This window comes from Aptenodytes patagonicus, chromosome 22, assembly GCF_965638725.1.
Source record: "Aptenodytes patagonicus chromosome 22, bAptPat1.pri.cur, whole genome shotgun sequence".
Lineage (NCBI taxonomy): Eukaryota > Metazoa > Chordata > Aves > Sphenisciformes > Spheniscidae > Aptenodytes > Aptenodytes patagonicus.
In genome coordinates this window covers 5,902,365-5,928,338 of record NC_134970.1, presented here as the reverse complement: position 1 = coordinate 5,928,338, position 25,974 = coordinate 5,902,365, and the positions used below count along the sequence as shown (strand labels likewise).

General features: G+C 57.5%; 1 protein-coding gene across 1 annotated transcript; it reads left to right on the top strand.

The window, feature by feature from the left end:
• Window positions 1-265: 265 nt before the first annotated feature.
• On the top strand, window positions 266-23,986 carry SLC6A17 (solute carrier family 6 member 17). The gene is made up of 12 exons (XM_076358106.1): window positions 266-585; window positions 8,575-8,982; window positions 12,507-12,664; window positions 12,962-13,088; window positions 13,795-13,976; window positions 15,091-15,201; window positions 16,206-16,447; window positions 17,160-17,352; window positions 17,725-17,917; window positions 18,109-18,268; window positions 18,829-18,991; window positions 19,431-23,986. Exons 2-12 carry the CDS (start codon window positions 8,697-8,699, stop codon window positions 19,797-19,799), a joined length of 2,184 nt encoding a protein of 727 aa, XP_076214221.1. The 5' UTR covers window positions 266-585; window positions 8,575-8,696; the 3' UTR covers window positions 19,800-23,986.
• The last annotated feature ends 1,988 nt before the right edge of the window (window positions 23,987-25,974 follow it).

The window sequence follows — 25,974 nt, the reverse complement described above, 5'->3', positions numbered from 1 at the left end:
CCTGCGTCAGAGGCTGCGTGTCCCTTATTAGTTATTTATTTTTTTAATTTTTTTTTATCGCTTTTCCTTTTTTTTTTTTTTTGGGGGGGGGGGGGATTTTCTTTTTTTCTTCTTTTTCCTGGAGCCGAGCGGAGTTACCTCCCCTCCGGCGAAGGGGAGCGGGGCCGGGCCGAGCCCAGCGCGCATCCGCCGAGCGGTGGCGGGGCGGGGGGTGTGTGGAAGGAGAGCGGCCGCCCGGCGCGCAGCTACCGGTACCCGCAGCCGCCGGTACCCGCAGCCACCGGTACCCGCAGCCGCCGGTACCCGCGCAGCTTCTCCGGTGCGGAGGCGGCAGCTGCGGCTGCTGCTGCTGCTGCTGCTGCTGCTGCTGCTGCTGCTTTCCCGGCGGCTGCCCGGTTCCGTGCGGCACCGGTAGCCACGTACCGGCCCCGCCGCCGCCGCCCTGTCTCGCCTCCCGCCCCCCCCCCCCCCGCACCGGGGCGGGGGGAACCTGGTCAATTTCTCCCGGGAACGGGTCAATTTCACCCGGGAACGGGTCAATTTCACCCTCCCCGGGAGCCGCCGGGCAGCCGCCGCAGCGCCGAGGTAAGGCTGCTCCCTTCGGCCCCCCCCCCCCCGCCCCGCCTCGGGGGTCCCGCTCCCGGGGGGGGCTCCCCGCCTCACCCGGTGCTGCCTGCTTTGTTTGCCCCCTCCCCACCGCTGCTGTCGGGGCTTTTTTTTTGGGGGGGTGGGGGGGAGGTGCTCAGGGCCAAGCTGTGGGGGGCTGATGGGGGGGACCCCTAACTCTGGAGGCATCAGGCGTGGCCCTAAGGGTGGTGGCATCGAGGGCTGGTGGTGGGGGGGGGAGAGACCATTGGAGACAGCAAATGGCTTAAGCCATCCCGGAGAGGCTGGGGGTAGCCGCCGGGGGGTGGGGGTGGGGTGGGGGGTGGCACTGGCTGCCCGGCTGGGGTTAGCGGGGGGCTCATCCCCTCTGAGCCGCTGCCTGAGGATGGGTAGAAATGCAGCTTCCAGATTGACCTTGACAGTAACATTGGGAGAGGAGAAAGCATTCGGTTGCATTGAATATTTCCTTCCTGGCCCCCAAAGTGTTGGGGGTTTATTTTCCCCTCCCCCCCCCCCCCCCCCCCCCGCTGCTCCCTGAATGCGGATGGCTGGTTTTGAGGCAGAAAAACAGGGCTTGGGGTCCTGGTTTTGTGCAATTCTCAGTATTGGGTGTGGGGAGTCCTTATTCCCCTCTGTGCATTTATTGCATCGCTGGATGTGCCCAAAGGTGCGTGTTTCAGGCTGGCATCTCGGCCAGGTGCAGATTTGTATCACCCTGGGGACGTGGGGCTCAGACCGGCTGAGAAATCGGGTCCCAGCTCTTTGTAAAGCACCCAGCAGGTGAAATCCTTCTGCTTCTCGGATGATGCCTCGTGTCTGAGGCACCTGAGGTTTGGATCCATCAGGAGCTGATGCAACTATTTCTGGTCTTGGTAGGAAAAAACCCGAAATGCCACGGCAGCTGAGCTATTCTCAGCAGGGCGTAGAGTTTCTTGCGAATATCTCTCTAGAGGTGTCGGGACTAGGTCAAGGAACCTGGATGGTGGTTTGACTGCAGCTCAGCTGCTTGGAAGGGAAAGAAAATGTGGGTCTGAGCTGTCCTCTGGGATAGATTGGCGACGTCTCCATTGAAATCAATAGGAATAAAAGGGTTTGGTTTAAATCTGGAGTGACTCCACTGCTACTTTAGGCTTGCACAGAGCAGGGGATCTGGACGTATACCAGAGCCGAGCTGGAGTCACGAGGATCAAATTTACCCTAGATCAGATGCTGACCTATGCACATCCAGACTAAACCACTGCCCTGGGAGGAGAGGCTCTGATTTTACCCCATCCTGGGTTGCGTTTGGACTTGTTTGTTTACAAACGTAGCAGCAGCTTCATGAATTACAATAGAGAAAAGCAGAGCTGGCAGAGGGACTTGGCTACTGCCCGTTTGCTGCCTTTTAGGATAAACCTGGACTGGTTTTGGGTGCAGTCACTAACCTTCAGCCAGAGTGGGTGAGTTTAGAGGGGTCACTGAGATCTAACTGGAAAAAGATCACGTGGTGAATCAAACAGAGCCCTGAAGGAATCACGACGGTTGGCTTTGATACGGTGTCACGCTATTGCAGCTGGTGTATGTTTTCCTGATGCTAAATGAGAGATGAAAGGAGACCAAATTCGATGAATCAATGGGCTCATACACTTCGTGACAAACCCAAGTGCCAAAGTTTCCCCTCCTCCGGTGCTGTTGTGTCTGTCTCATGACCCATCAGCAAAACTGCCCTTTCGGAAGGTTTCTTGGCACCTATTGAAGAAAAAGCGTCGCTGTAGTGTCACAACCTACCACGGGGCGTAAAAAACCCGAGCTGGGGGCGGTGGGAAACGCACCCACCTCTGGGGTGGAGCAGGTGGTGGTGGCTGGGGTAGCCCCACCTCTGCTTGCCTTTATAGGAGCTGGGGGTTATTTATAACATCTGGGCGCTTTTGCTGGCGAAAGCTACTTAGGTAGGTGTAAGACAAGAAGCAGGGGCAGCTCTGATTCATCAGCTGCTCCTGTGTCGCGGTGCTAAAGAGGGCCTGAGTGTTTGCACGGGAAGGACGTGGCGCAGAGCATCTCCAGCACCGGGGGAAATGGAGCTGAGCTGCTCTCAACCCCGCGCCGGGGCTGGGAGCTGGGTTTCCAGTAAAGCTTCTTGCGGGCGTCCTCGGGTACCGCCGTGCTCTCCCATCTGCTCGCGCCGACCCTGTCCAAAGTTTGTGCCTCTCCGCACGTGGGTGTAAGGGATGGAGCACACCGGGATGCAGCTCGGCCGGTGGGACTGAGTCACCGCGTGTCATCTCCGCAGGGCGGTGAGAGCCTGGTGCTAATTAACAGGGGTTGTTTAAAGAAGGGGAGAGAGGGAGCAGCCCTAATGAGCCCGGATGGCAGAAACCTTCCCCGTGGAGCCAGAGAGGACGAGCAGGGAGGAGCAAGCCCCAACACTGAATAGATTTAAGATGGAGGCATCTTGGACCGTCCTTGGCTCATGGAAGGGAGGTTCGCGTGACAGAGGCTGCAGGAAGGTCCTCGGAGCAGGGCTGGGGGGATCAGAGCTGCAATGCTTCTGCGTGGGGCAAAAATCTCTTCTCGGGGTTTGAAGCGGAGTTTGGATGCTGCTGGGAGGGTTCTGCCCTTGATTTCTTGCGGCTTGTAAGAGTGGGATACCTCCCGAAGGTGGGATACCTCCCGAAGGACCCGCTCCGCGAGGGCGATCCCTCTCCCATCGCAGAGGCCCTCCTGACCGCAGGCAGCAGCAGACAGGGGCCTGGAGCTGGTTTTCTCGTGATTTGGTCTCAAAGCCGAGATGTGCATCCGGGGCTCCTTCCCTTTGCTGCTTGGCTTTGCAGCGTACAGAGGGACGATGGGAGGGATGCTCATTCCTTCCCTCCACCTCTCCGTCCCTGGCTCTCTGGCTTCCTGGGTGACCTTGGATCCGTCCCTTCCCCTCCCTGCTTCAGTCTCCCCACCTGCACCAAACAGCCTGGCCCTGGGTGCAAGGTTTCCCTGGCCCCGTGCGTCTCGGGGAAGGTGGGGAGCTGCAAATTGATGCTCAGGTCTCCCAGCCCGAACCCGAAGAGTGGCCTTCCACCTCCTGAAATCCCTCTGTGCCTCTGGCCCCTTCCCTGCTCTGTGACCTTGATGGAGTGAGCCGGACCTTCCCGGGCCCGGTGAGCTGGATGCTTCGCCAGGAGCATCTTTCCCCTCTCCTTCAGGAGCTGCTGGGGATTTGCCTGGAAGCTGAGCGCAGCGGGGTCACAGCTGAAGGAGGAGAGGTGGTAGGGTAGGGAGGGACCAGCAGAGAGTCCCCATGGTTTAAATGTTAATTTTGAATTCACCCAACCTCAGCCTGTGTGTTTTCCTGCCTCAGTTTCCCCTTTATGGACCCAAACAGGGTATAAGTGTCAAATTTGGACACAGGAGAGGAGAGAGCTGCCCCAGCTGCCTTCCCGAGAAAGCAAGGATGGGCCGAGGCAAGACGCACGGCTCGGAGCATCCCTCCTCCGATGAACCATTTGTGATGCTGCTGGTGGGGCTGGGCTGGGGGACGCGGTGCCCTCGGCTCCTGGAGGTCTTCATTCATCCCAAATAGCGGCTTTTCCCCAGTGGGTGTTTCCATCTCCAGCTGTGATCGATGGGAGCCTCCGGGCAGGGATTAAACCCCCTGGGTGTAGCAAAGCAGGAGCTTCTCCATCTCTGCCCCTTCCCTGGGTGGGGTGAATCCAGCTTGTACCACGGCAAACTATTGCCATGTGCCTTCGACCCACTGCAGCGGTGGCTCCTGAGCTGTCAGTGCAAAGGGCTACAGTGGTTGAGGCCACCCCTGCCTCACCTGGACAGGGGGGACATGGACGGGGGATTGTCACTTGGTGCAAGCAGGAGCCCCGGGCTCAGCCAGCGAGTCTGATACGGGAGCAGGGCTCAGGGGGGATGGTTGTTGCTTTGCACGGGGGCTGAGGTCCTGCAAGGGGTTGGATGTGAAGGCACCCACCGGGGACCGTGAAAGTGGGAATCCCATTCAAGGAGATACTTAGGGACACCGAGCGGTGGGAGATGCAGGAGGTAAGTTATCCCCGGGGACAACGCAGTAATGCTTTCCCCAACATCTCCCCTCGTAACGCCCCGTGGGATGTTGTTGGCTGCTCTCAAGTGATCTCTAGAGACAGTGGCACTGACCCCAGCACAAGCTGGTCCTTTCCCTGGTCCTGCCGTGGGAAAAGCCACGGTCCCTCTCCAGGCACCTGCGTGGGTGCCATCAACACTGGTTTTACCTGGGCAAGGCGATGGGTGCAAAGGCACCCCTGGTCTGGCAGTGCAAGTGAGGTTATTACAAGTCGTGAGCTCTGAAAGACCCTAATCTGCCTTCTAAAGAGAAAGGAAAAAATGCACATTTAAGAAAATTAAGGTCATGAAGGCTAAGTAAACAAGCTGAATCTCCATCTGTCAGCGACAAGGGTTTTCTGTCTCTCTCCAGCCCGGAAAGCTCCTGGTTGTCAGCTGATCTGCCTCGTCTTTCTTGCAGGGTGGTTATTAGGTTTGGCAGATGAATTTTTGATTAAATTCCCTTTTCAATCAAAGAAATGAGTGGAAATACCTTTCCCAGATGGATTTGGACTGTGCTTTCCAGTTTGAGGGGTGCGGACCTTGGGGCTGATACAAAATGCTGGGGAAATTAATAGGAAGAGCCCTGTTGACCTCACTGTTCCCTGGATTGGGTCCTGGTGCCCTGTGGGTCAGTGGCTTTGTGCTGGTTCTGGCTGGGCTCATCTCACGGTACCGGCAGGGACGTGGACGGCAAAGGTTGGGTATGGTCACAGCATCGCTGTCGGGAACGGTCCTCTCTCCTTCAGGCCTGGATCTCCTCCGGGCAACACCACCATCACGAGGCTGGGGCTGAGCCATTTGAGAGACAGCGGGACCTCCCCAAGCAAGCCATGGGGACAGAGCCATGCCGGGATCAAGATTTGGACCTCTATCATGCTTTGCCCCTGCTCTAGTTTGATTTGGGTGCATCTCCCATGGGGAGGAAGACTTGTACCTCTGCTCCATTTACCCTCATCTCATCCTCCGGTGTCATCTCATCCCAATGCCTAGAGAGCCCTTGCCCCAGCCCCAGGAGAGCAGCCAAGCACCCCTTTTGATCCCTAAATCCTTTGGGAACGTTGCTGTCTCAAGTGTCCTCCAAGACGCTGAGAGCCTCTGGGGCTTTGGAGGTGCTTGAAGAAACCTGCTCCTCAAGGACCGCTGTGTCCTGCTGCCTCTCAGCTCCTAAGGATGACGCTGGGGGGGACCTAAACTGAGGAGGGGGAGAAGTAGAGATCCAGAGGGAGATGCTGTGGGGTCTGGTCCTGACCCCATCGTGCTGGCCTGGTTCAGCATTGCCTTCCCTGGAGCCGGGCACTTCCCAGGCTTTGCTCCGAGGGGTTGAGCTGTCCCAGGTGAGCAGTTTGGGTGCCCTTGCCATGGGGCACTGAGCTCTGGGGGCTCGGCCAGCAGATCCTAGGTCTTCTAGGGTTTATCCCTAATATAAAGAGAGACTTTAGCCCCCGAGGCTGAGTCCTCCTGGAGGTCCGAGTCACCCTCGCTCAGAATGAGCTTAAGCGGCTGCTGAGCGGACAGGGAGCAGCAAACAACTTGTGGGTGATTCAACCAGTCTGCACTAATCTATACAGAGCCTGATCCAAAATCGATGGAAATCCCAGTGATTTCCTGGCTGCTGGATGAGGCCCTTCCCTACCCTCTGTGCCTGTCCCCATCCTGGCTGAGGATGCTCCAGCCCCAGGCAGCCACGTGCCAATAATTGCCACGGTCGAGCCATGAGCGGTTTACGTGAATGAACCCTCGTTAGGAAATTAAACATTGCTGGGCCAGGCTTGAAAGAATAATTCAAGCGGCTTCTCCGGAGGAGCCGGATCCAGGAAAGATGTGGAGCCGACACGGTTGCCTGGCAACGGATGCAGCTGACAGCCGAAAATAGCTTTTCTAATAGGAACAGGGCCCGGCAAACGGAGATCTTTCCTCAGGGGTGAAAAAACACCAAGGTGAGGGCGAGGGAGGGTGAGGTTTCCTGCTGCCGATGCTTTGCTTCCCTCCCAGGCGCGATGGTTGGGGATGGGCTTTGGTGCCTGGGCTGAACCCCCTGCTCTGGAAAGGTTTGGGATTGCGGGCTTTGCTTGGGGCTGAATTGGGTCAAAAAGATGGATGTTTGTCCAAAGGAAAGAAGAGCTGGGGATGGCTCTGGGATAACATGAGAGAGTTTTCCTTCTGCTTGCCTAGGGGGGACAGTGGGAGGTCCATCCCGAATCGCCCATCCTGTATCATCTTGGATGATATCATCATCATTGGTATCATCATTGGAACAGGCTGCCCAGGGAAGTGGTGGAGTCCCCATCCCTGGAGGTATTTAAAAGACGAGTAGATGAGGCACTTAGGGACATGGTTTAGTGGACATGGGGGTGTTGGGTCGACGGTTGGACTCGATGATCTTAGAGGTCTTTTCCAACCTCAATGATTCTATGATCCTATGAATATCTATCTATCCTGATAGAGACCGGCCACCCGCACCGAGGGTTGGCTGCTCCAAGGACTGCGCTGATGGGTTATTTGTGTAATGTCACCTGTAAGCTGTCACCTGGGTCTTGTATGAGCTGAAGGAGAAAGCCCTCAGGGTGAGGGTGAAATGATGCTGCGGCCAGGCTGGGGTGGGACAGGTCCTCGGGCATGGCACCATCACTCTTCCAGGGGTTGGTGACCGGCCTGGTGTCCCCTGGGAAGCGGGGATGGAGGGGAGAGAAAAGAAGCAAGCGTGGCTCTTTGGGAGAGTCATTTTTTCCCCCAAGATGTGGGTTTTCTGTGTCTCCTCCCCAGCTGGTGAAACTCTACGGTCCCAGCTGGGCGGGAGCTGCCAGTTTGACCCCAGTTCTCCCAGTATGGTGAGGAGGGACATGGTGCTTTCCCAGGTTGGGGAGCCCCAGCCCAGCAGAGTGGATTTCCCTGATGCCCCCAAGCTTTTCAAGGCGGGGGTGAACACTGCAGGGCTGAGCCGGGTTGTGGGCACCCCCTGAAAGGCCTCCGTGCAGGATCGCTCCCGCAGCCGGAGGAGTCCCTGGTGCAAACACGCAGCTGCCCTGTTTGCAAACGCGACCCACCACGCGTATCCACTCATCGCCACGCCGGCGGTGAACCCACGCTCCCTTCCCCAGGTCCAAGAATTACCCTGCCTGCGCCCATCCCGGCCCTGCACCCGTGGGATCTGGTGCCATCGGTTTTGGGAATGAGGCGGCGGGGGCAAACTGGTGTAACTGGTGTAACCGCACGGGTGCTGTGGGACTGGTACAGCACTCCCTGGCCAAGGCTGGCCCACGATGAAGGCTGGGAAGGTGGAGGGGCCGGGACGATTGATGGCTTTGCCTTGGCTGCCGCTGTTTTGCAGCCGTTATCTGTTGTAAAGCTGCCTGGGAAGATTTAATTGCAGGCTCCCAGGCTTTTAAGTCACTCCTGATAATGTCCAGGGATGGAGAGAGAGCCCGGGAATTTGTCACTGTCCCCCCAGTGCTTTTGAGCTGTCGTGGGGCTGAGCCCGGGCTCTGCCGAGGGGCCAGGAGGGGAGGGAGCGGGGCAGGGAGGGCAGAGCCCTGGCTGGTGCTGGATGTGGTGTCAGCCCTTGCCAGTGCTGCTGGCCCGGGAACGGGGTTGTTGGAGGAGAAAAGAGGTGTCACGGCGATGTGACCGGCTCCATCGCTTGTCACCGTCCCCTGCAGCCCGGGGAAATTCCCTCCTGTGGGTTGCGGGAGGCTCTTCTCCATGAATGCTGAACCAGGGGGTTGCTCCTGGTCCATCATTCGTGGAGAAGGGGGCCCTTAGCATCCCCCAGCCCAGAGGGAGGTCCCCAAGGCATGGGATGATGGAGACCCTTCTCCCCCTGGTGCTGCCGCTCCCACCAGCACCAGGACACCCTTGGGGTAAAGCAAAACCAACTCATCCTCTGTACACCCCTTCCCCACCCAGGTCTTGCTGATGAAGAGGAGGTGAGGCCCGAGCTGTAGCTCACACGGGTGCCGTTCCCTGTGGGACACTCATCTTCTCTCCTCACCCCATCCCGCCCCCCGGGGCTGCGCGGAGCCGTCCCGATGCCGAAGAACAGCAAGGTGACGCAGCGGGAGCACAGCAGTGAGCATGTCACCGAGTCGGTGGCCGACTTGCTGGCCCACGAAGAGCCCGTGGACTACAAACGAAGCGTCCTCAATGTGACGGGGGAGACCTGGGACAAGCAGAAGGATGGAGAGGAGGAGCTGGACGCGGAGAACCGGCCGGCGTGGAACAGCAAGCTGCAGTACATCCTGGCGCAGATCGGCTACTCCGTGGGGCTGGGCAATGTCTGGCGCTTCCCCTACCTCTGCCAGAAGAATGGAGGAGGTGAGAGATGGGGCAGGGATGGGCTTAGCCCTTGGAGAAGGGGGTATGGCCCAATCCTGCCTCGCTGCACGTCGCCGTGTGGATCCCGGGGCAGGACGGGGTTTATTTGGGCTCTGAAGGAGGAAAGGGGCAGCCAGGAGCTGCTCGCCACTGTGCGTGCATCAGTGCAGAGATGCAGGAACCTCCAGGACAGCCTTTTCCTAAAGGGTGTCCGCCTGCCTGCTCCAAAGTCAAGGCGAATCCCAGGCCGGGAGCCAGGATTTCTCGCTGCAGCCCCCAATTCCTGTTGGGGCAATTTGGAAACTGGGGGGGGGGGGGGGGGGGGAAGAGGAGAGTCCTTCCACTTCCCTAGGTCCTGAAGCCACGTTGTGTAGGCTCCAACCCCTTCCCAAATCCTCCTCTGAACAGCCTGTCTTCCCATCCCAACCCATGCCTCCTCCTTGGGCTTCCAGGAGCAGGCCGGAGGGCCAGGTCTCTTCCAGCTGTGCTGAGACCCCACAACCTTCATGACGCTGATGAGAGGGCAAGTTGCTCATCATTAATCCAAACCCAGCCCTTGAGTCCTCTCCCCCGCAGCGCTGAGCAGCGATGGGAAGCAGCCCCTGCCGAGCGGCATTGAATGAAGCCAGGATCAGCCCAGCTTTCCCCTCTCCCCCTTGCACTCGCCTCGTTCCCGGCACTGCATCATTCGGCGTGCCCCCAGCCCCGGAGCTGGCAAGCCTGCAGCACTCTCAATAATTAAAACATCTCTGGTGTCACCTTCACTATGAGTCATTCTCCCAAACGAAGACCCGTGCAGTCAGCACTTCCCACCCCGGGGCTGCTCTCACCCCCATCGCCTCCCCTTCCCAGCTGGGATGGAGCACGCTGCGGCCGGCTCCTGCATCCCAGCACCTCCCCAGCCACCGGCGCGTTTAGCTCCCGGCGCCCTAGTTTGGGTCCAGGTGAGGCTCGGTTTCGGTGCCGCACGGCTTCGTGCGGTGTGTTCGCCGCGTTGCAAAGCCGATGGGGGGGGGGGGGTCTCAGCGTGGTCTTGGGTTGCAGCGAGCATCCGCAGGCGTTGCGGGGCTTGAACGCCTGCGTTAGCTGCATCGCACGTGCCGGTGCGCGTGTGCATCGGCTGCAGCGGGGAGCGTTGTACGCATGGCTCGAAGGAGGTCGGAGGCAGAACCCGAGGTAAATTCAGGGTTGGGATGGGTTGATACGGCCCTGCTGGCTTCATTACACAGCTCCCTGCATCTGGCCTCTGACTTCCAAGGAGGTTTTGCTGATTAAATGAGATTGGGAACGAGCTCAGACCCAGAAGCTGGAGATCCAGAGTCCTGCTGCTCTGTAAACACTTAACCCAGCTGTGCCTCAGTTTCCCCACTGGCACAGCAGTCAATAACTAACGGTAATTAGCGCAATGAATGAAAATTTCTCAGCTTATGCTGAGGTCTCTGCTGTCCTGCATGTTTGTGGGGCTTTAGCCTCAGCTGTCTCAGGTGCTGGGTAACAGGAGGAGCAGCTTGTGTTCCCGGGCTGGGATCCATCCTGGTGTATTCCCTAGCAAATCCAGGGCTGAATTTGCTGTCTGTATGCGGGGAGCATTAAGGAAGTGGTTTTAGACAAAAGCCCAGATGGGATGTGAAGTGGGGAACGGGGAATTGAACCTACAACAGCCCTGAGACCCACTGCAGCGGAGGAGACGGGCGTGCTGGCTTTGAACCCGGCGGCTCAGCCCCATCCTGCGGTGGGACGCAGGGGCACTGAGCCAGGCACGGACCGGGACAAGCAGCTGGTTTCAGGAGCTCCTTGCTGTTGTATAACGCCTTCCCGCAGTAGGTCTCAAAAAAGGCTTTACAAGCTGCCCCAACCATTGCCCCTATTTTACAGGTGGGGAAACTGAGGCACGGAGCTGGGAACTGGCTTGAGCAGCAGATTGCTGAGCTTTCCTGCACTCTTTCTTTTGGCCAAGTGGCATCATCTCCCCTGTCCCATGGGGCAGACGCTGATTTTCTGCCTTTTCTTCCCACCACGTTTAACCTCTTGGCCCCTGGCTGGGGTTCCCACCAGGCTGTGAGGCTGGTGCCAGACAGACGGACGTGGGAGCTGGGCAGTGATGGACAGACCACTTCTGGGTGTGCTGAGCAGCACTGAGATGTGGTGGCGGCTGCTGCTTTCTCTCCTGCTCCCCAAGCGGGTGTCTGCGGGGGAGAACCGCTGTGTGCTGGTAGCAAGATGGGCTGGAGCCAAATTTCCAGGTCTCGGTGTGCCGGGAGCCAGCCCAGGCTGGCAGTGCTGCCCGCCGCGCTTCCACGCCGGTGCTGCCGAGCACGGCGATGCACGGGCATAAGCCGGTGCCCATCTTTCCAGAGATCACAGGAAGAAAATCTCCAATATTGGACAAATTCGCATCTGAATCTGTCCATCCGTCTCATCTCTGTCCGTCCGCAGGTGATGTGAATGCTCGTGGTCCTTCCCGAATTACACCGGGCTCCAGCTCTGCCCTGGTCTCTGCCTCTCCTTTCGTCCTCCTAATCGCCCTGGGCCGCTGCATCTTAATTTATCTCCCCACCTGCGTTTCTAACCCATCAATCCCCAACCCGCTGCCAGGGCGCGCGGCTCGTGACACTATTGCGGGCTGAACCACTTTGCAGCGCCGCTGCTCGGAGCAGCATCAGCTGCCACGGGTCCTGCCTGGGGCCGGGGGGTGGTGGCTGTCACCCAGGCGTAAACCCAGCTGGGAATTTGCCCAAAGCAACCGGGCTCCGGCATATGCCTTTGGATCGCCTGCCGCCCCGCAGGAGCGAGCCACGTGCTCCCGAGCCCGTTCCTCAGCCCCTAGCAGGAGGTTGGAGTAATTTATCAGTTGGGCGCTGCAGCATGAGTCATCGCATCCTTTACGGCCATTTGGTTGTGCTTCAGGAACTGCTAATTTCTCTCCGGCCTCCTCAATTAGGCAGAGATTAACCGAGTTTCTAATTTGAGCTGTTTCTACCCCTACCAGAGGACCTCGCTCCGTACTGGGCGGCACGCGGTGTGGTGAATGCTGCTGCCGGGAACGCGGGGTGTCCCTTGGGGGTTCGTGTCGGTACAGGGGACTCGTCTGTGCTCGGACACACATGTGCAGGCAGGACCTGGGTGAGAAGGAGGGCTCCTGCCTGCCCGTGTGTCTGAGATGGCCGGGAACGTGTGCGTGTCCCCATGGGTTGGCTCGCAGAGGCGTCTTCTTGCGTGTGGGGCGATGTGCCTGTTTGGATGCGGTGTGTCTTTAGGTGTGTTGGGGTCTACCCCACATGTACCCACACTGGCAGGGGATGTTGCACCCTTCCCTTCCGTGCTTGTCTGTTTGCTCCTCTCCACGGCTGTCTTCTCTGCTGCCCAAGCACTGATCTGCGTTCCCAGATCCATTGCAAATGAACCGATGGACCAGGCAGAGCCTGTCCCAGCTCTGCCCTGCCTGTCCATCCCTGTCCGTTCATCCTTGGCTTCATGAAAGCAGGCAGAGACGGGTCCATGATGAGCTTTCTCTCCTCTGCCAGGTGCCTACCTGGTCCCGTACCTGGTCCTGCTCATCATCATCGGGCTCCCCCTCTTCTTCCTGGAGCTGGCGGTGGGGCAGCGGATCCGCCGGGGCAGCATCGGCGTCTGGAATTACATCTGTCCTCGCCTGGGGGGCATCGGCTATGCCAGCTGCCTCGTGAGTGCACCCATGGGTCCCCTCGGGCCTCTGCCTCGGGGTGCGTGGGATGGCTTTGCAAGCTGTGAATTGGGGGGGGGGGGTGGCCTGGAAGCAAACCTCGAGGGGCCCTGTGCAGAGGTTTGAGCGGTCAAGGGGAGTTTTTCCAGCTCCACCCGTGTGTTTAGGGCTGGGTGGGAATGGGCCCCTCCCCTGATCCCAACAGCCCTGCTCCCCCCCCGGGTCCCTGCCCGGTGGGAGGTGTGTTGGGGACAGTGTCATTGCCCCGCGATTTAATGTCCTCCTTCCTCCCCCCAGGTCTGTTTTTTTGTCGGTCTCTATTACAACGTCATCATCGGCTGGAGCATCTTTTACTTCTTTAAGTCCTTCCAGTACCCTCTTCCCTGGAGCGAGTGCCCCATCGTGAAAAACGGCTCGGTGGCCAGTAAGGGACGGCCGCTGGCGCGGGGGGAGGCTCGGCTGGGAGGGAGCAGTTCCCGGGGAAGGGGGGCTGTGGGACACTGGGGACCCCCAACATCTGTAGCTATCACAGGTAGGGACACCGGAGGTTGAGGTGTCTTCTGGGGTACTGGGTCCTCTCCGGTCCAGCTGCCTTGATCACATGGAGATGTTTCCCTTCGGTTGGACGAGTCTCTCCCATGTTCTCCCCTCGGGGTCTGTCCCACTGGTGGGATTTGATGCCAGTTTGGGGATCCAGAGCTCGGGTCTCCAGGCTGCCTCAGTGCTCAGGGCCAGGATCTGACCCAGGACCATGGAGGGAGGCAGCGAGAGCCAGGCAGGACTCACCTGGCTGCTCCATCAGTGCCGGACTGAGATGCTGATGGAGTTAATGGTGTTTAATAGCATCTGAGTATCTCCTTGGGACACTCTGGGAGGTTTTATAGCAAATGCAAATGTCTCTCCCTGTATTTAACATCTTATTTTCACCTGACAATGGCTTTATGTCCCGTCTCTTCTTTTTCCTGCTAAAAATGAGCCCCATTAATTCCTGTCCCTTAGTTTCCAGGGGTGCCTGCCTTCCCTGGCCGGCTCCGGCAGGTCTTTGACATTAATTGACATTCATCCCCTAAGAGATGGTGGGTGACTCTCCCCCAGCCCCCTCACGCTCCCCTGCCTCTGCTCGGTTGCAGTTGTGGAGACCGAATGCGAGAGGAGCTCGGCCACCACCTACTTCTGGTACCGGGAGGCCCTGGACATCTCCAACTCCATCTCGGAGAGTGGAGGGCTCAACTGGAAGATGACCCTGTGTCTGCTGGTGGCCTGGAGCCTTGTTGGCTTAGCCATGATCAAAGGCATCCAGTCCTCGGGGAAGGTGGGTATCGGTGGCCACCTGAGCCTGCCTGGGGTCTGTCCTCGAAGCAGAAACCTCCTGCCTGGACCATGCTCTCCTGCCCTGATCTGGGGTGGCTGGAGGATGCTGTGTCCCCTGGGATGCTCCCACCCACTCAGAGTTGGGGCCGTCTCTGGGGCGATGCAGAATAAGATCAAAAAAGGGTGTAGGGAAGAGGTTTAGTCCTACTGACACCCGCAGCCATGGCCCAGGGCTCAGCCCTGTCAGGCTAGCCAAATCGCCTGCCCAGCCCCTGCATTCGGGGGCCGTCAACTGTCCGATCCCCTGAGGCACACCATCTTGATGCATGCTTGTAGGATGTAGGGGCGAGAGCTGAGCCCGCGTTCGCAGGGGGAGCACTGGGACTCTGCGCAGGAGAAGCAGGGCAGGGAGGAACAGAAAGCTTTGGGAGAGGGATGCCGTTAGCTTGCAGAGGCCGTTGACATTTCAAGCAAGGCTGTGTAAGCAGTGGGGTCAGATGCAGAAGGGTATGGTCTCCTGGGACAGTTGAACTTCCCTGTCTCCATACGTGCTCTTGCAAAACCTCTCGTGTGTTAGCAGGTAGCAGAGGGCGATGAGACTTCTGCCCCGTGGCCCCAAGAGCAGGGGGGTGGGAGTGAGCTGCAGGAGCAGGGCCACGGCAGCAGGTCTCCTCTGCCCGGGATGAAGCCCCATCCATGTCTGCTGATCAGGGCACTGGAAACATGCCCTGTGCCGGGAACCAGCTGGGGCTGCCTGCAGCCCTTGGCAGATGCTGGAGGAAGGGGCTGGGGTGGGGGTGCAGAGCTGTCCTTCCCTCGGGCTCCCCCAGGCACCAGCAATTTCTGTTTCAGGGATCTTCTGAGCCAACACTGGCATCTTTGCGTTCAGCAGCCCCAACAGATTTTCTCTCTTAAGTGTGTCGAAGCACTTTGCAAATCCACCTGAGCTTCAGCACTTGCAGCATCCTGCCCTGCCTGAGGAGCAGACCTCATTTTGGGGAGGGTAACCCTCCCTTCTCACCCCTGTTGAGCTGTCCCTGGGTTGGATGGGGAGGTGGCTGAGCTCAGCGGGCAGGAAACGAGATTGTGCCCGTGTTGCATTCCTCTTGCCCTAGGTGATGTACTTCAGCTCGCTCTTCCCCTACGTGGTGCTGGTTTGCTTTTTGGTGCGGGGACTTCTGCTGCGTGGGGCGGTGGATGGGATCATGCACATGTTCACGCCCAAGGTAAGAGTCTCCAAGCCCAGCAGACTCCAAGCAGGTTCTCCTCCCGGCTGATCACACCCTATTTTCCCTTATGCTCCCCACCCCAAAAACCAGAGTACCAACCCCAAACTACCTCGGAGATCCTGATATAGCATCAGGATGTGCCAGCAGCACCCTAAATACGGGGTATGGCCAGGACAGCTGAGAGCCTCGCAAACTCACCACCCTGGAGCTGCTTTGAGCCTTAGCATCACTCCCGTCACCTTTAGGTGCCCAGACGCCAGGGTCGGGGTGTGGGGGTGCCCAAGGCGATATATTTAAAGACTTCATGGGAAGATGCTGGCTGGCAGCAAAACCTCTGCTGGTGGTATGCATCCATTGACTAATTAATTAAGCAGAGATGTAAATGAATCAGCTCAGCCGGCGAGGCTGTTAGAAGATGTTAATTATGATCTCTTGATGAATGATGCTCGGAGACCTCCAGCCTGCGGCTCTGGCTGGCAGGGGAGGCAGGATGTGGTTGGGGGGGACGGGAGGTTAAGCAAACCCGCCAGCCGAGACGTTTGATTTTCAAGTGCTCCAGGCGCTCCAGAGGCAAGAGGTGGCTGGGGGAGGATGGAGACCCATCGCTGGGTGGCGCGTGGCTCCCTTGGGTGGGGGGACGGGGATGCCAGCTCCCCAGGGCAGCTGGGTAGCCCCACTGGGAAGATGTAGGACTTTGCACTGGGAGATCGGGCACCCAGCTTGGGGTCTGGGGCAGATGGAGCATTCAGAGACACAGTCAGGTCAAATCTTCGCCTGCCCTTCTCCATGCCTCAGTTTTCCCCTCTGTGGGAAAGAGAAAAAGGACCTATGAGTGCTGGGTAATGCAAGACCTGATTGTGGTAGATCAAAGCATGTCCATGGCTGCTCCAAATCCAGCCCAGGTTGTAGGCTCAGCAGCCTTTTAATTTAGCTCTGGCTCCACTGGGATGAGTTGTGGGGCCACCAAATCACCTAACTTCTTCTTCTGTCTCCCCTCCAAGCTGGACAAGATGCTGGACCCTCAGGTGTGGCGGGAGGCAGCTACACAGGTTTTCTTCGCCTTGGGCTTGGGCTTTGGAGGAGTCATCGCCTTCTCCAGCTACAACAAGCAGGACAACAACTGCCACTTTGATGCCACACTCGTCTCCTTCATCAACTTCTTCACGTCCGTCCTGGCCACCCTGGTTGTATTTGCTGTGCTGGGCTTCAAGGCCAACATCATGAATGAGAAATGTGTGGTGGAGTAAGATTTGCTTTTTCTCTGTTTGGGGTGGGCAGGTCTTTGCTACTGCTGGTTGTGGTGGGTCTGAGGGCGGTCGAGTAAGTGCTCTGGAGCTGGGTGATACTGTGTTTTGGTGGACCCGGGTTCCTGATAGTCAAGATGTGGATTTCCAAACATGTCCCACTGTAGCTGAGGGAGTTGGGTGTTCAGCTCCTCCAACCTAAAATCTGGCCCTAAGATGGGCTCTTAGTCTGCAAATTGAGGGTAAATCCAACATGTCTAGTCACATCACCTGGGTTTCCCCCAGTTTCCACTCATCGTAGGGTCCAGTTGTCTGCAAGGTTAAGGGAGCTGCTATGCTGTAGCCTAGAAGCAGCTGGAGGAAGGTGAAGTTGTGCACCTGGATATCTTTTGTTATCTTTAGACAGTGAGCTGCATCCATAAAAATCTGGGCCATGCAGTGTGGAGTCCCAGAGGAGGAGATAAACCTGAGAAGGAAGCGCGGAGAGCCCATTCCCTGGTGGGCCCCCATCTGCATCCTCTGTCATGTGGCCTAATGCAATGTTTACTTACACCCTGGGAAATTGCAAAGAGGTCCTCTGGCTGAGACCTGGGTAACATGACCCAGGGAGGTTCATCCTGCCTGGGGCAAAGGGCTTGAATGGTCAGGCCCTGTCCTCCACCCTGGGAGGAAGGGGACATCTCTGGGTGACCAGGCTCTGCTCTCCCTTAGGAATGCTGAGAAGATCTTGGGCTACCTGAACACCAACGTGCTGAGCCATGACCTCATCCCACCCCACGTGAACTTCTCCCACCTCACAGCCAAGGACTACAATGAGATGTACAGGGTGATCATGACAGTGAAAGAAGGGCACTTCAAAGAACTGGGCTTGGACCCCTGCCTGTTGGAGGACGAACTCAACAAGGTACCTGGTGGCACTCCTAGTAGGACCAGGAGGTCACCTACCCCATTGCCTCTCCCTGGTAGGAGCTGCTTGACTTGTGTCACCCTGGCACGTGGATCTGGAAAAACTGTTTTGAGAGACCCTCCAGGGATGGGAATTCCCTGTCCCTGTGGTCTTCCCCAGCACACAGTGGTCCTTCCTGGGATGGGGGAAAGGTTTGCCCATAGCGAGTCTAGCAGGGTCATCACCGATTCCAGGATGGGGTACCAGACTGGATTTTTCTTTTCTTGAAGAGTGGTTCAATGAGAGAGACCTGAGGCGTGCAGGGGCTCTTGCAGGCTGTGTCCCTGACACGTTTCTTCTCATCTTTTGGTCCTCTCTCCCCCTGAACAGTCGGTGCAAGGAACTGGCCTGGCCTTCATTGCCTTCACAGAAGCCATGACCCACTTCCCAGCCTCACCGTTTTGGTCCGTCATGTTCTTCCTGATGCTGATAAACCTGGGGTTGGGGAGCATGATCGGGACCATGTCAGGCATCACTACGCCCATCATCGACACCTTCAAGGTGCGGAAGGAAGTGTTCACAGGTGAGGTCTTTTCTCCTGCAACCTCCTGGGGAAGGGGTGGAGGGTCCCCATTGCCCTGGGGAGTGGCTCCAGAAGAGTGTGGACACAGTGGATGTGTACTGGGCCCTGCTAATGCAGGGAATGGACCTTGTGGTGGAGGCCTCGGTTCCCCTTGGGGTGCTCTGCTGACCATGCCCGTTTGCTCCCCACAGTTGGTTGCTGCATTTTTGCCTTCGTGGTGGGACTGATCTTTGTGCAGCGCTCTGGGAATTACTTTGTCACTATGTTTGACGATTATTCAGCCACGCTGCCGCTCACGGTCGTGGTCATCCTGGAGAACATCGCTGTGGCCTGGATTTACGGCACCAAGAAGTAAGGTGTTTGTACAACAAAAAGAATAACTGTGCTGTAACTGCTGGCTTAAAAAACCCCCTCCTTCCAGCTCTTTTCCATATGACTTTTTCCCCAGGAGGCCAGCTCTGATGGAGCAAATGCCCCAGAGGCAGCTACCTCATAGAGGCAGGAACTCAGTTCACCTTGATCCTCTTGCCCTGCCCTAGGTGTAACCCAGCCCCAGGAGCAGGTCCTTCTAGTGGGTATCTACTGTTGGTTGTGGTGCTCTGTCACTTGTGATTATCCTTTTGTCTGAGGTTTCCAGGCCCTTCTGGAAGGGGACCTTGTTCCCTCCAGAGCCTGTCCTTGTTCATAAGTTGGCCAGAACAAAGGAGGCTTTGGCTAATGCTCAAACGGCCTTTTCCTTAGGAGGTTCCCAACCATTCCTACAGGCTTGAAGGACACTGAGATGCTTGCCTGGATCAGCTGGGTTCTTCTTCAGGCTCTACCTTGAGCATAATTTACAACGGGGGCTCCTGGGAGGCAGTTTGTCACTTGAAGGTGGGGAACGGCATGGTTCCATCTCTTCTTCTTGGCAGGTTCATGCAGGAGCTGACGGAAATGCTGGGTTTCCGGCCCTATCAGTTCTACTACTACACCTGGAAGTACGTCTCTCCCATCTGCATGGCCGTGCTCATGACCGCCAGCATCATCCAGCTGGGAGTGAGCCCCCCGGGCTACAGTGCATGGATCAGAGAGGAGGTGAGCACAGCTCCCTTCCCTGCAGCCACCTCCACCCCAGGTCCAGGCTGAGCAGGGGGCAGCTGAGAGCTTGCAGACCACCCTGCTCTTCACAGCTCTGCTCATTTCTCCTCCCCTCTGCTGCTGGGAGATGTCCTGCTTGTGGCTGCTCGTCCTCTGCAAGCAGTCAGGTTTGTCCACACTGCCCAGAAGTCTCCAGCTCTGACCATGGGCTGAAGTTTGAGCTTGGATTTTGGTTTGCTTCCACAGCTACGCGCTGTGTGCAGGACCATGTCCTTTTCCTTGATTTGAACCCACCTTCTGATAGCTTTATGTGGTGCCCTGAGGATGAAGTCTGGCAGGAGGCAGCAGGAATTGCCTAGCACTTAGGAGACGTTGTACCTGGTGTGCATCACCTTTGCTGTAACAGCCCCTTGACACTAATATCTGTCTCTTCCAGGCTGCAGAAAAGTTCCTTTTCTACCCAACCTGGGCCATGGCTATCCTCATCTCTCTGATCATCCTGGCATCCCTCCCTCTGCCTCTGGTCTTCATCCTCCGGCAGTTCCACCTTGTGTCGGACGGCTCCAACGCCCTTTCTGTCACCTACAAGAAGGGCCGGATGATGAAGGACATCTCCAATTTGGAAGACAATGATGAGACCCGCTTCATCCTGAGCAAAGTCCCCAGCGAGACCCCGTCCCCCATGCCCACGCACCGTTCCTACCTGGGTCCCGGGAGCAACTCCCCCATGGAAATGAGCAGTGCCCCCAACGGACGATACGGGAGTGGGTACCTACTGGCCAGCACCCCTGAATCTGAACTGTGATGGTTGCCTGCCGACCACCCCCACCGGGAGAGGAGGTCACTGGGGAGTGGATCCTGGCTGTCCAGGCAACAGGAAAATTAATAATAAGGAAGATGAAGAAGAAACCCCTCTCAAAATCGTAACCAAAAGCAGCCATTTCTAAGGTGACATCGGGAAGAAGGGACTGCGGGAGGGGCAGGACTCCTCCGACAACCCTCATCTGAAAGGCAGGATCCCCCAGGCTTGCCTTCGAGGAAGGGAGGAGGAACAAGAGATGCTGCAATATCTTTCTGAGAGTTGTTCTCGCACAGCTCAAATCTGAAGCAAAGAATCTCTCTTTTCTAAGCAGCTGATGTTTGGAAAAAGGACCTGGTGTCGGGTGGAAAGCCAACCACGCTTCCTCCTGTAACCCAGCGCTCTTCCCTCCCTGTCTGTTGTCCTTTAGCCGGGAGGAGTCATGGCCTTATTCCAACGAGCACAATTAACCATCGATGTTCATAGCACAAAAAGGTGCTGCTGTTGTCACCATCGTTGTTGTTGTTGTTGTTGTATCTCCTGTAGTTTTTATAGCTGTGGACACACCCAAATAACCCCAAAATTTTGACCAGGGTTGGCAGGGAGCAGCGCGGGGCTGGCTGAGACGTTGCAATGTGTGAGACTGCGGATGGTGGATCCTTGGTACGTGTTTTGTTACCACCAGCATGGGGACAGTGTCTGTGGGTTGGTCTGAGACAGGGAGATGTCGCGTCCATGGGACGATGTGGTCCGCGTGCTCCGTGGTTAGGCAGTTATCGTGCTGAGTGGCAGAAGGACCTCTGAAGTGAGGGTGATTTGGATGTGTGAGCGTGTGTGGGGTCTGGATAGGGTTACTGCGACGGGGGTCAGGAGCGCTCTCCTGGAGTTACTCCTGACATGTGGGATGCTCTGCTGAACCAAAATCCCTGGCGTGGTGATCGTCTCCTCTTGCCACCCTCTTTAGATGTCCCAGAGGGACAAGCAGAGAAGCTGTGGGGTATCCAGTCCTACCACAGTCCTGGTTTAGCTCTCAGGAAACCACCCCCTGACTTACCTCCCTTGCACCCACCAGCTGAGGTGAGCTGGGCCGTGATTATCTCTGGACATACATTCTCATTTCTCATAGCTTCGAGCCAGGGGGTCTGCATTGCCTCCCACTGCATCTCCACAGGGGCTCACCAGCCCTCGGATGGGGGTAACCAGCTCCTGGGGACAGCAGAGGTCTGCTGAGCAGCAGCAGTGCCAGGTCCCGGTGTCCCCGCTAGCCCTTGATCCAGGCTGGTGAGCCCTTGTTAGAGCCCAGGGGCCTCTGTCATGCCCATCCATGTTATCTGGGGACCAGATTAATGTGACCTTATGTTGTTTCTCCTCATGCTACCTAGGAAAGGTTGGGATCTCCCAGCTCAGAGTCTCTCCCACTGGGACTGAGGGTCGTTTCCCTGAATCCTACATGTAGCCGAGCATTTCTGTCAAGGATACCAGTATTACGTGGCGTCTTCCTCCTTTCCCCATGGGGACAAGGGTGCAGCAGCCTGCTTGCAGCCTCTTTCCCTCTCAGCACGTTGCTACGGCCTCCAAAAGCCAAGGGAGCTCCTCATCCTTGGTCCTGCTGGGCTTAGATCATGCGTGGTGGTATTTCAAGCCAGTCCGAAGGCCGAGTTTGTGGGTGCTTGCCCACGAGCCCTTCTCTCCTTTGCTTTCCTATCAATGGGTTTTCTTCCACCTCAATTCTCCTTTCTGCTGGGAGGCGAAGGCAGAAAGTACCTGGTCCATTCACTACATCCTTGACTTCTTTTAGCATCCCTGGGGCCAGGAGGTCCCCCACCATGACGTTTGTCTTGTGGGTTGTGATCCTTTATTTATAGTCCTTCTCCATGAGCTCGGCTGGTGACCTGGAGACTCTTCCCGGACAATTAGCCCAGGCCCTTCGATAGCCACTTTTCCAGGGGGGGAAATTGAGGCATGGACTGAAACAAAGCACTCAGTCTTTGATGGCTCTGAGAAGCACCAGCCCCGCGTGGTCAGGATCAGCCATGCTCTTGTCTCTCCTCCAGCAGTCCCCCCTTCACCATCCCCTCCTCTGTCTTTCTCCTTCCCCTGCCCGTGCAGAAGGACACAGAAATATCCCCACCGCATCATCTCCAAATGGGAGAAGCAGAAAACCTGTGGCATTTCCCCATCATGAGGCAAGATGTTCCTTCCCATCTCTTCTTTCTCCCTCTGTCCCCAGTTTCCTCCACCCAACCAGCAAAACAGAGGATGAGCCAAATCATTGCCCAATGTCACCTTCCCGATGCCCTTGAGCCTGGGGGCTGGATTCCCACCATAGCTCCCATGGAGTTAACGGAGCAGGACACCTCCCGTAGCCAAAGTGCTTAGTCCCGTCCGCTCCCATGGCGTGATGCTCCTCAAACCCTGGGGGTAAGGATCCGGCCCTCCGTCTCTCCCATCACCATTCCCAAACCAGCCAGGGAGGCGTTCGCTTTCCTCCCCTCTTCTTGCAGCATCAATAAGAGGCAAAGTCAATAAGAAGGTAACAAAAAAGCTATATTATATATATATATAAAATATATACAGAGAGAGGAGATGGAATAATAACTTAGAGATTCTCTATTTCGATTGTATATTTATTCTGTAAATGTCACTGTAAATGCTGTTAAATGACAAACCGTATTCCAAAGTGGCCCGTGACATATTTTCATTCCCAGTGCTGTACAGATCAATTCTCATTGTATATTGGGACATATTTTTACCTTTTTATTTCTCGTGCGTGGTGGGTGGCCGTCCCCCGCCCAGCCCCAGAGGGTCCAGCTGCCCTGGGGATCCAGCAGAGAGGAGGAGGAGGAGGAGGGACGACACCTTTATTTTTATCAGTGGAAATACTGTATTTCTTCGTGGCATTTGCTCGGTGTTAGACACAGGGTGTTGGGGGGTGTGCGTGTGTAAATTTTAAGTGATCCGTGTCGTCGCCGTGTGAGCGTGCGCGTGTTCGTCTGTAGATGCCGTGCGTGGGGATGTGCGTGTGTATGTGTGCGTGGATGTGTTTTGTTTAGGATTCACTTCTCGCTGTACTCGATCACTTTTGGAGCCTGTGTTGGGGGGTTCTCCCGCTTGCCGGGGCAGGCTCTCCCTCCACGCACCTTCTTGGGGTCCCGGGCTGTGGATCGGGCCGACCCCCCGTGGCTTTTAGCCCTAGAAATCACTTTTTTTCCCTCTTTTTCTCCACGGAGGCACAGGGAATAGCTGCTAGTTGTGAGCACAGACACTTTTCAGTTTTCCTCCGGGCAGTGGGAGAGGGAGGGGGAAACCGCTGCCAATATTCCTGCCCCCCCCCCCATCAGCTCCCCCCCTCGGTTCCCAGCCCGGATCCTGTTGCTCAGAGCAGGACGGTGTCCCTGGCTGGGGGACAATGAGGTGCTGGGTAGATCAGGAGGGGTCAAAACCCTGTCCCCTCTCTGGGGACAGAGCTGGGGAGGGGTTAAGTGGGTCTGGAGAGGGGATGGCTGGTGCCGAGGGCAGAAAGGAGCTTTGCAGGAGGGTGCCCACCCCGTGACAACTGTGCTGCGGGTCCGAGGGTGCGTGCAGTCCCCGTAGGGCTGGAGCTGGGGTGCTCCATCCCCGAGCATGGGGCTCTGCTGCCGGTGCTGTGGGCGGGGGCTGGATCTGCCCTTGACCCTGGTGCAAAGCAGAGGGGATGGCTGGAGCTGGCCGTGCTCTGCTGATTTGCACCTTCCCCGGGTGTCCCTTGGCCCATTCCCCTTGATCCCTCCGAAACAGCCCCTGCTTCACCTCCTGGCCCCCACCCAGACCCCGGCAGGTCACGTTAAACCCCAGCACCTCCCTAGAGCAACTCCCACTGCCTTCCTCCTGTCCCCCATCCTTCCCCGAGCCTGGGTCTCACTGGCAGGAGCGGGGAGCAGAGCCGGGTGGCCTTGGTGGCTGGGGGTGACACAGCACAGCCCGGGCAGAGCCACGGCAGCACGCAGGATGCGGCCGCTTCCCCTGCGGCCAAGCACAACGCTGGCGAAACCCTCCTGTACAGGTAAAAGCACAGATCTCGTAGTAACTCGTCCCATGTATCCTCGTAGCCGGTGTATTTACCACGCGTGCCGTGCCGGCCGGACTCCTTGGCAGTCGAGAGAAACCCTGTAACAGCTGTAACGGAGTCCGATTAAAAGTCTCTTCTTACCAAATCTCTTCTCACCAAGTCTCTTCTCTGCCTCTGTTTCCTTTCTTGGGGTGGGTTTTGGGGTCTGTCTGAGGTTTGGGGTTGCAGACAGCTAAAGCAATGGGCATTGGGGCTGTCGGCACCCACGGGCATCAGGGTTTCTCTGTCCTTCCCGGTCCTGTCCTGTCACCCCTATTGTCCTTCTGTCTCCCCTCATCCTCTGATTCCCTTCCTCCATCCAGCATCGGTCCCGGCAAGGGGCTTGCTCAGGGCACGGCTGCCCACAGGTGCTTCAGGAGCATCGGTGGAGGTGATCTTCCAGCCTGGACCAGTTCAACCAGTACACACTGGCTTTACAGGGCACACGGACCGGTAAGGTGCAGTGTCTGCTCCTCTGTGCAATGCCCTGGTAACATTGCTGGTGGCTTATCCTGAGCACTGGGAGTACCGGGAGTCTGGAGACCCTCCCTGGAGAAGGACCAGAGATTTCCAGCAGCCCTCAGATGACTTCAGGTGCCGAATATTAGCTTAGTAACAGTCCTGGTAGGGAGCAGGGCTGCTGCTTCCCTTGTCTCCTGTCTTTTGTAGCTCATTTGGCTTCTCCAGGGCTGATCCAGCCCTGGGAAGCATGAGGAAGGGGGAAAGAAAACAGGACGGATGGGACCAGATGAGATCTGCCAGCACTGGGGATGCCATCAGGGTATGGCTGCGGCCGTGAACTGAACTCATCTCCCTGCAGTGGCAGCCACGCAGGAGCAGGGCAGTTTTTCTGAGCACCTCTGCATCACCTGGAGACGTTGGTGTAGGACTGGGGTGAGTGTCTGCAACAGGGGCTGGAGGAGCAGCACTGCCCGTGCTGGAGGCAGGAGGTGGCACACGGGTTATCTTTGCCCAGAGTCCCTCCACGACCTGGCTCCGGGGGAAAACACCCCCCAGGGGCGATGGACCAGGGAGAAGGGGACGTGTAGGACAGCTCTGACCCCAGCACAGCCCCAGCCTGTGGGAGCAGGGACGGAGATGCTCCTGGCTCCTCCTCGTCCTCAGTGAGGTGGCACAGAGGGGGATGCAGGATTACGGCTGCAGCACCCATTGAGCCTGGCTCAGGGCGATGCCCAGGGCTGTGCGGTACCCACACGTGGTGCTCACTGCTGTGCTGAGCTGTCCAGCCTCAGCCCGCCCCTGCGCTCCCACTGCTGTGTGCGCTGGGTGGCTCTGGGCTTGGGAGGAGGTTCAGACCCCGAACCCAGGGAGGGGACACGTGTCCCCACTGCTGGACTGTGTCTGAGGACAAGGCGCTGGCAGGCTGCTGCGACGCCAGCTTGTCCCCAGGCCACCCCCCAGCGCGGAGGCGCCTCATTTTGTTTTATCCCCTTTTCCTCTCCCAGGCAGGGAGAGGGGGCAGCTGCCTGCAAAAGCAAACCCTGCCAAACCCCCAAGCAGCAGCTCTGCTGCATCTTTGGGATTGCAGCTATCGCACGGGTCTGGGTGAGCTGCTGCCGTGGAAAAGCTCCAGGCCGGGGGGGGAGTGGGGCAGGATTCGGCTCCATCCACCCCCCCCCAGGAGTCTGAGAGTGGGTCTGGGGGGCCAGAAGCCCCCAGCTCCTGGTGCCAGGGGCACCATTGGCAAAACCAATGAATGAAACAAACTGAAAAGAGTGATTCTGGCCCTCGTGGGGCTAGAAAAAAGACGCAGAGAAAAGAGCCCAAATGTAGAATTTAAGGCAAATACATGCTTTTTTTTAAAAAATGCTGAATTTCCTGTGACAGTGAGGCGGGGAGCCTGCAGAGCCTCGTGGGAGGGGAAGGCTGGTGCCATTGGATTGGGGGGTGGTTTTTGGGTGTCCCATCTCAAAACAGCTCTGGACCCGGGGTACGGACGCATGGTGGGTACAGACACACGGTGGAGCTGCTAACAGCAACACCTTGCTGTGGTTCCCTAAGCGCCTAGGGAAGAAAGCCAGAGGCAGTTATCATGGGGAAACCGAGGCACAGCACCAGCTCATGAACTGCTCC

What these genes read in the sequence shown, in the direction of transcription:
- SLC6A17 (XM_076358106.1), top strand. Translation starts at nt 8,697, where the DNA reads ATGCCGAAGAACAGCAAGGTGACGCAGCGGGAGCACAGCAGTGAGCAT. An exon ending in GAAAAACGGCTCGGTGGCCA is followed by an intron (nt 13,089 to 13,794) that starts GTAAGGGACGGC and finishes GCTCGGTTGCAG; the next exon opens with TTGTGGAGACCGAATGCGAG. An exon ending in TGGATTTACGGCACCAAGAA is followed by an intron (nt 18,269 to 18,828) that starts GTAAGGTGTTTG and finishes TCTTCTTGGCAG; the next exon opens with GTTCATGCAGGAGCTGACGG.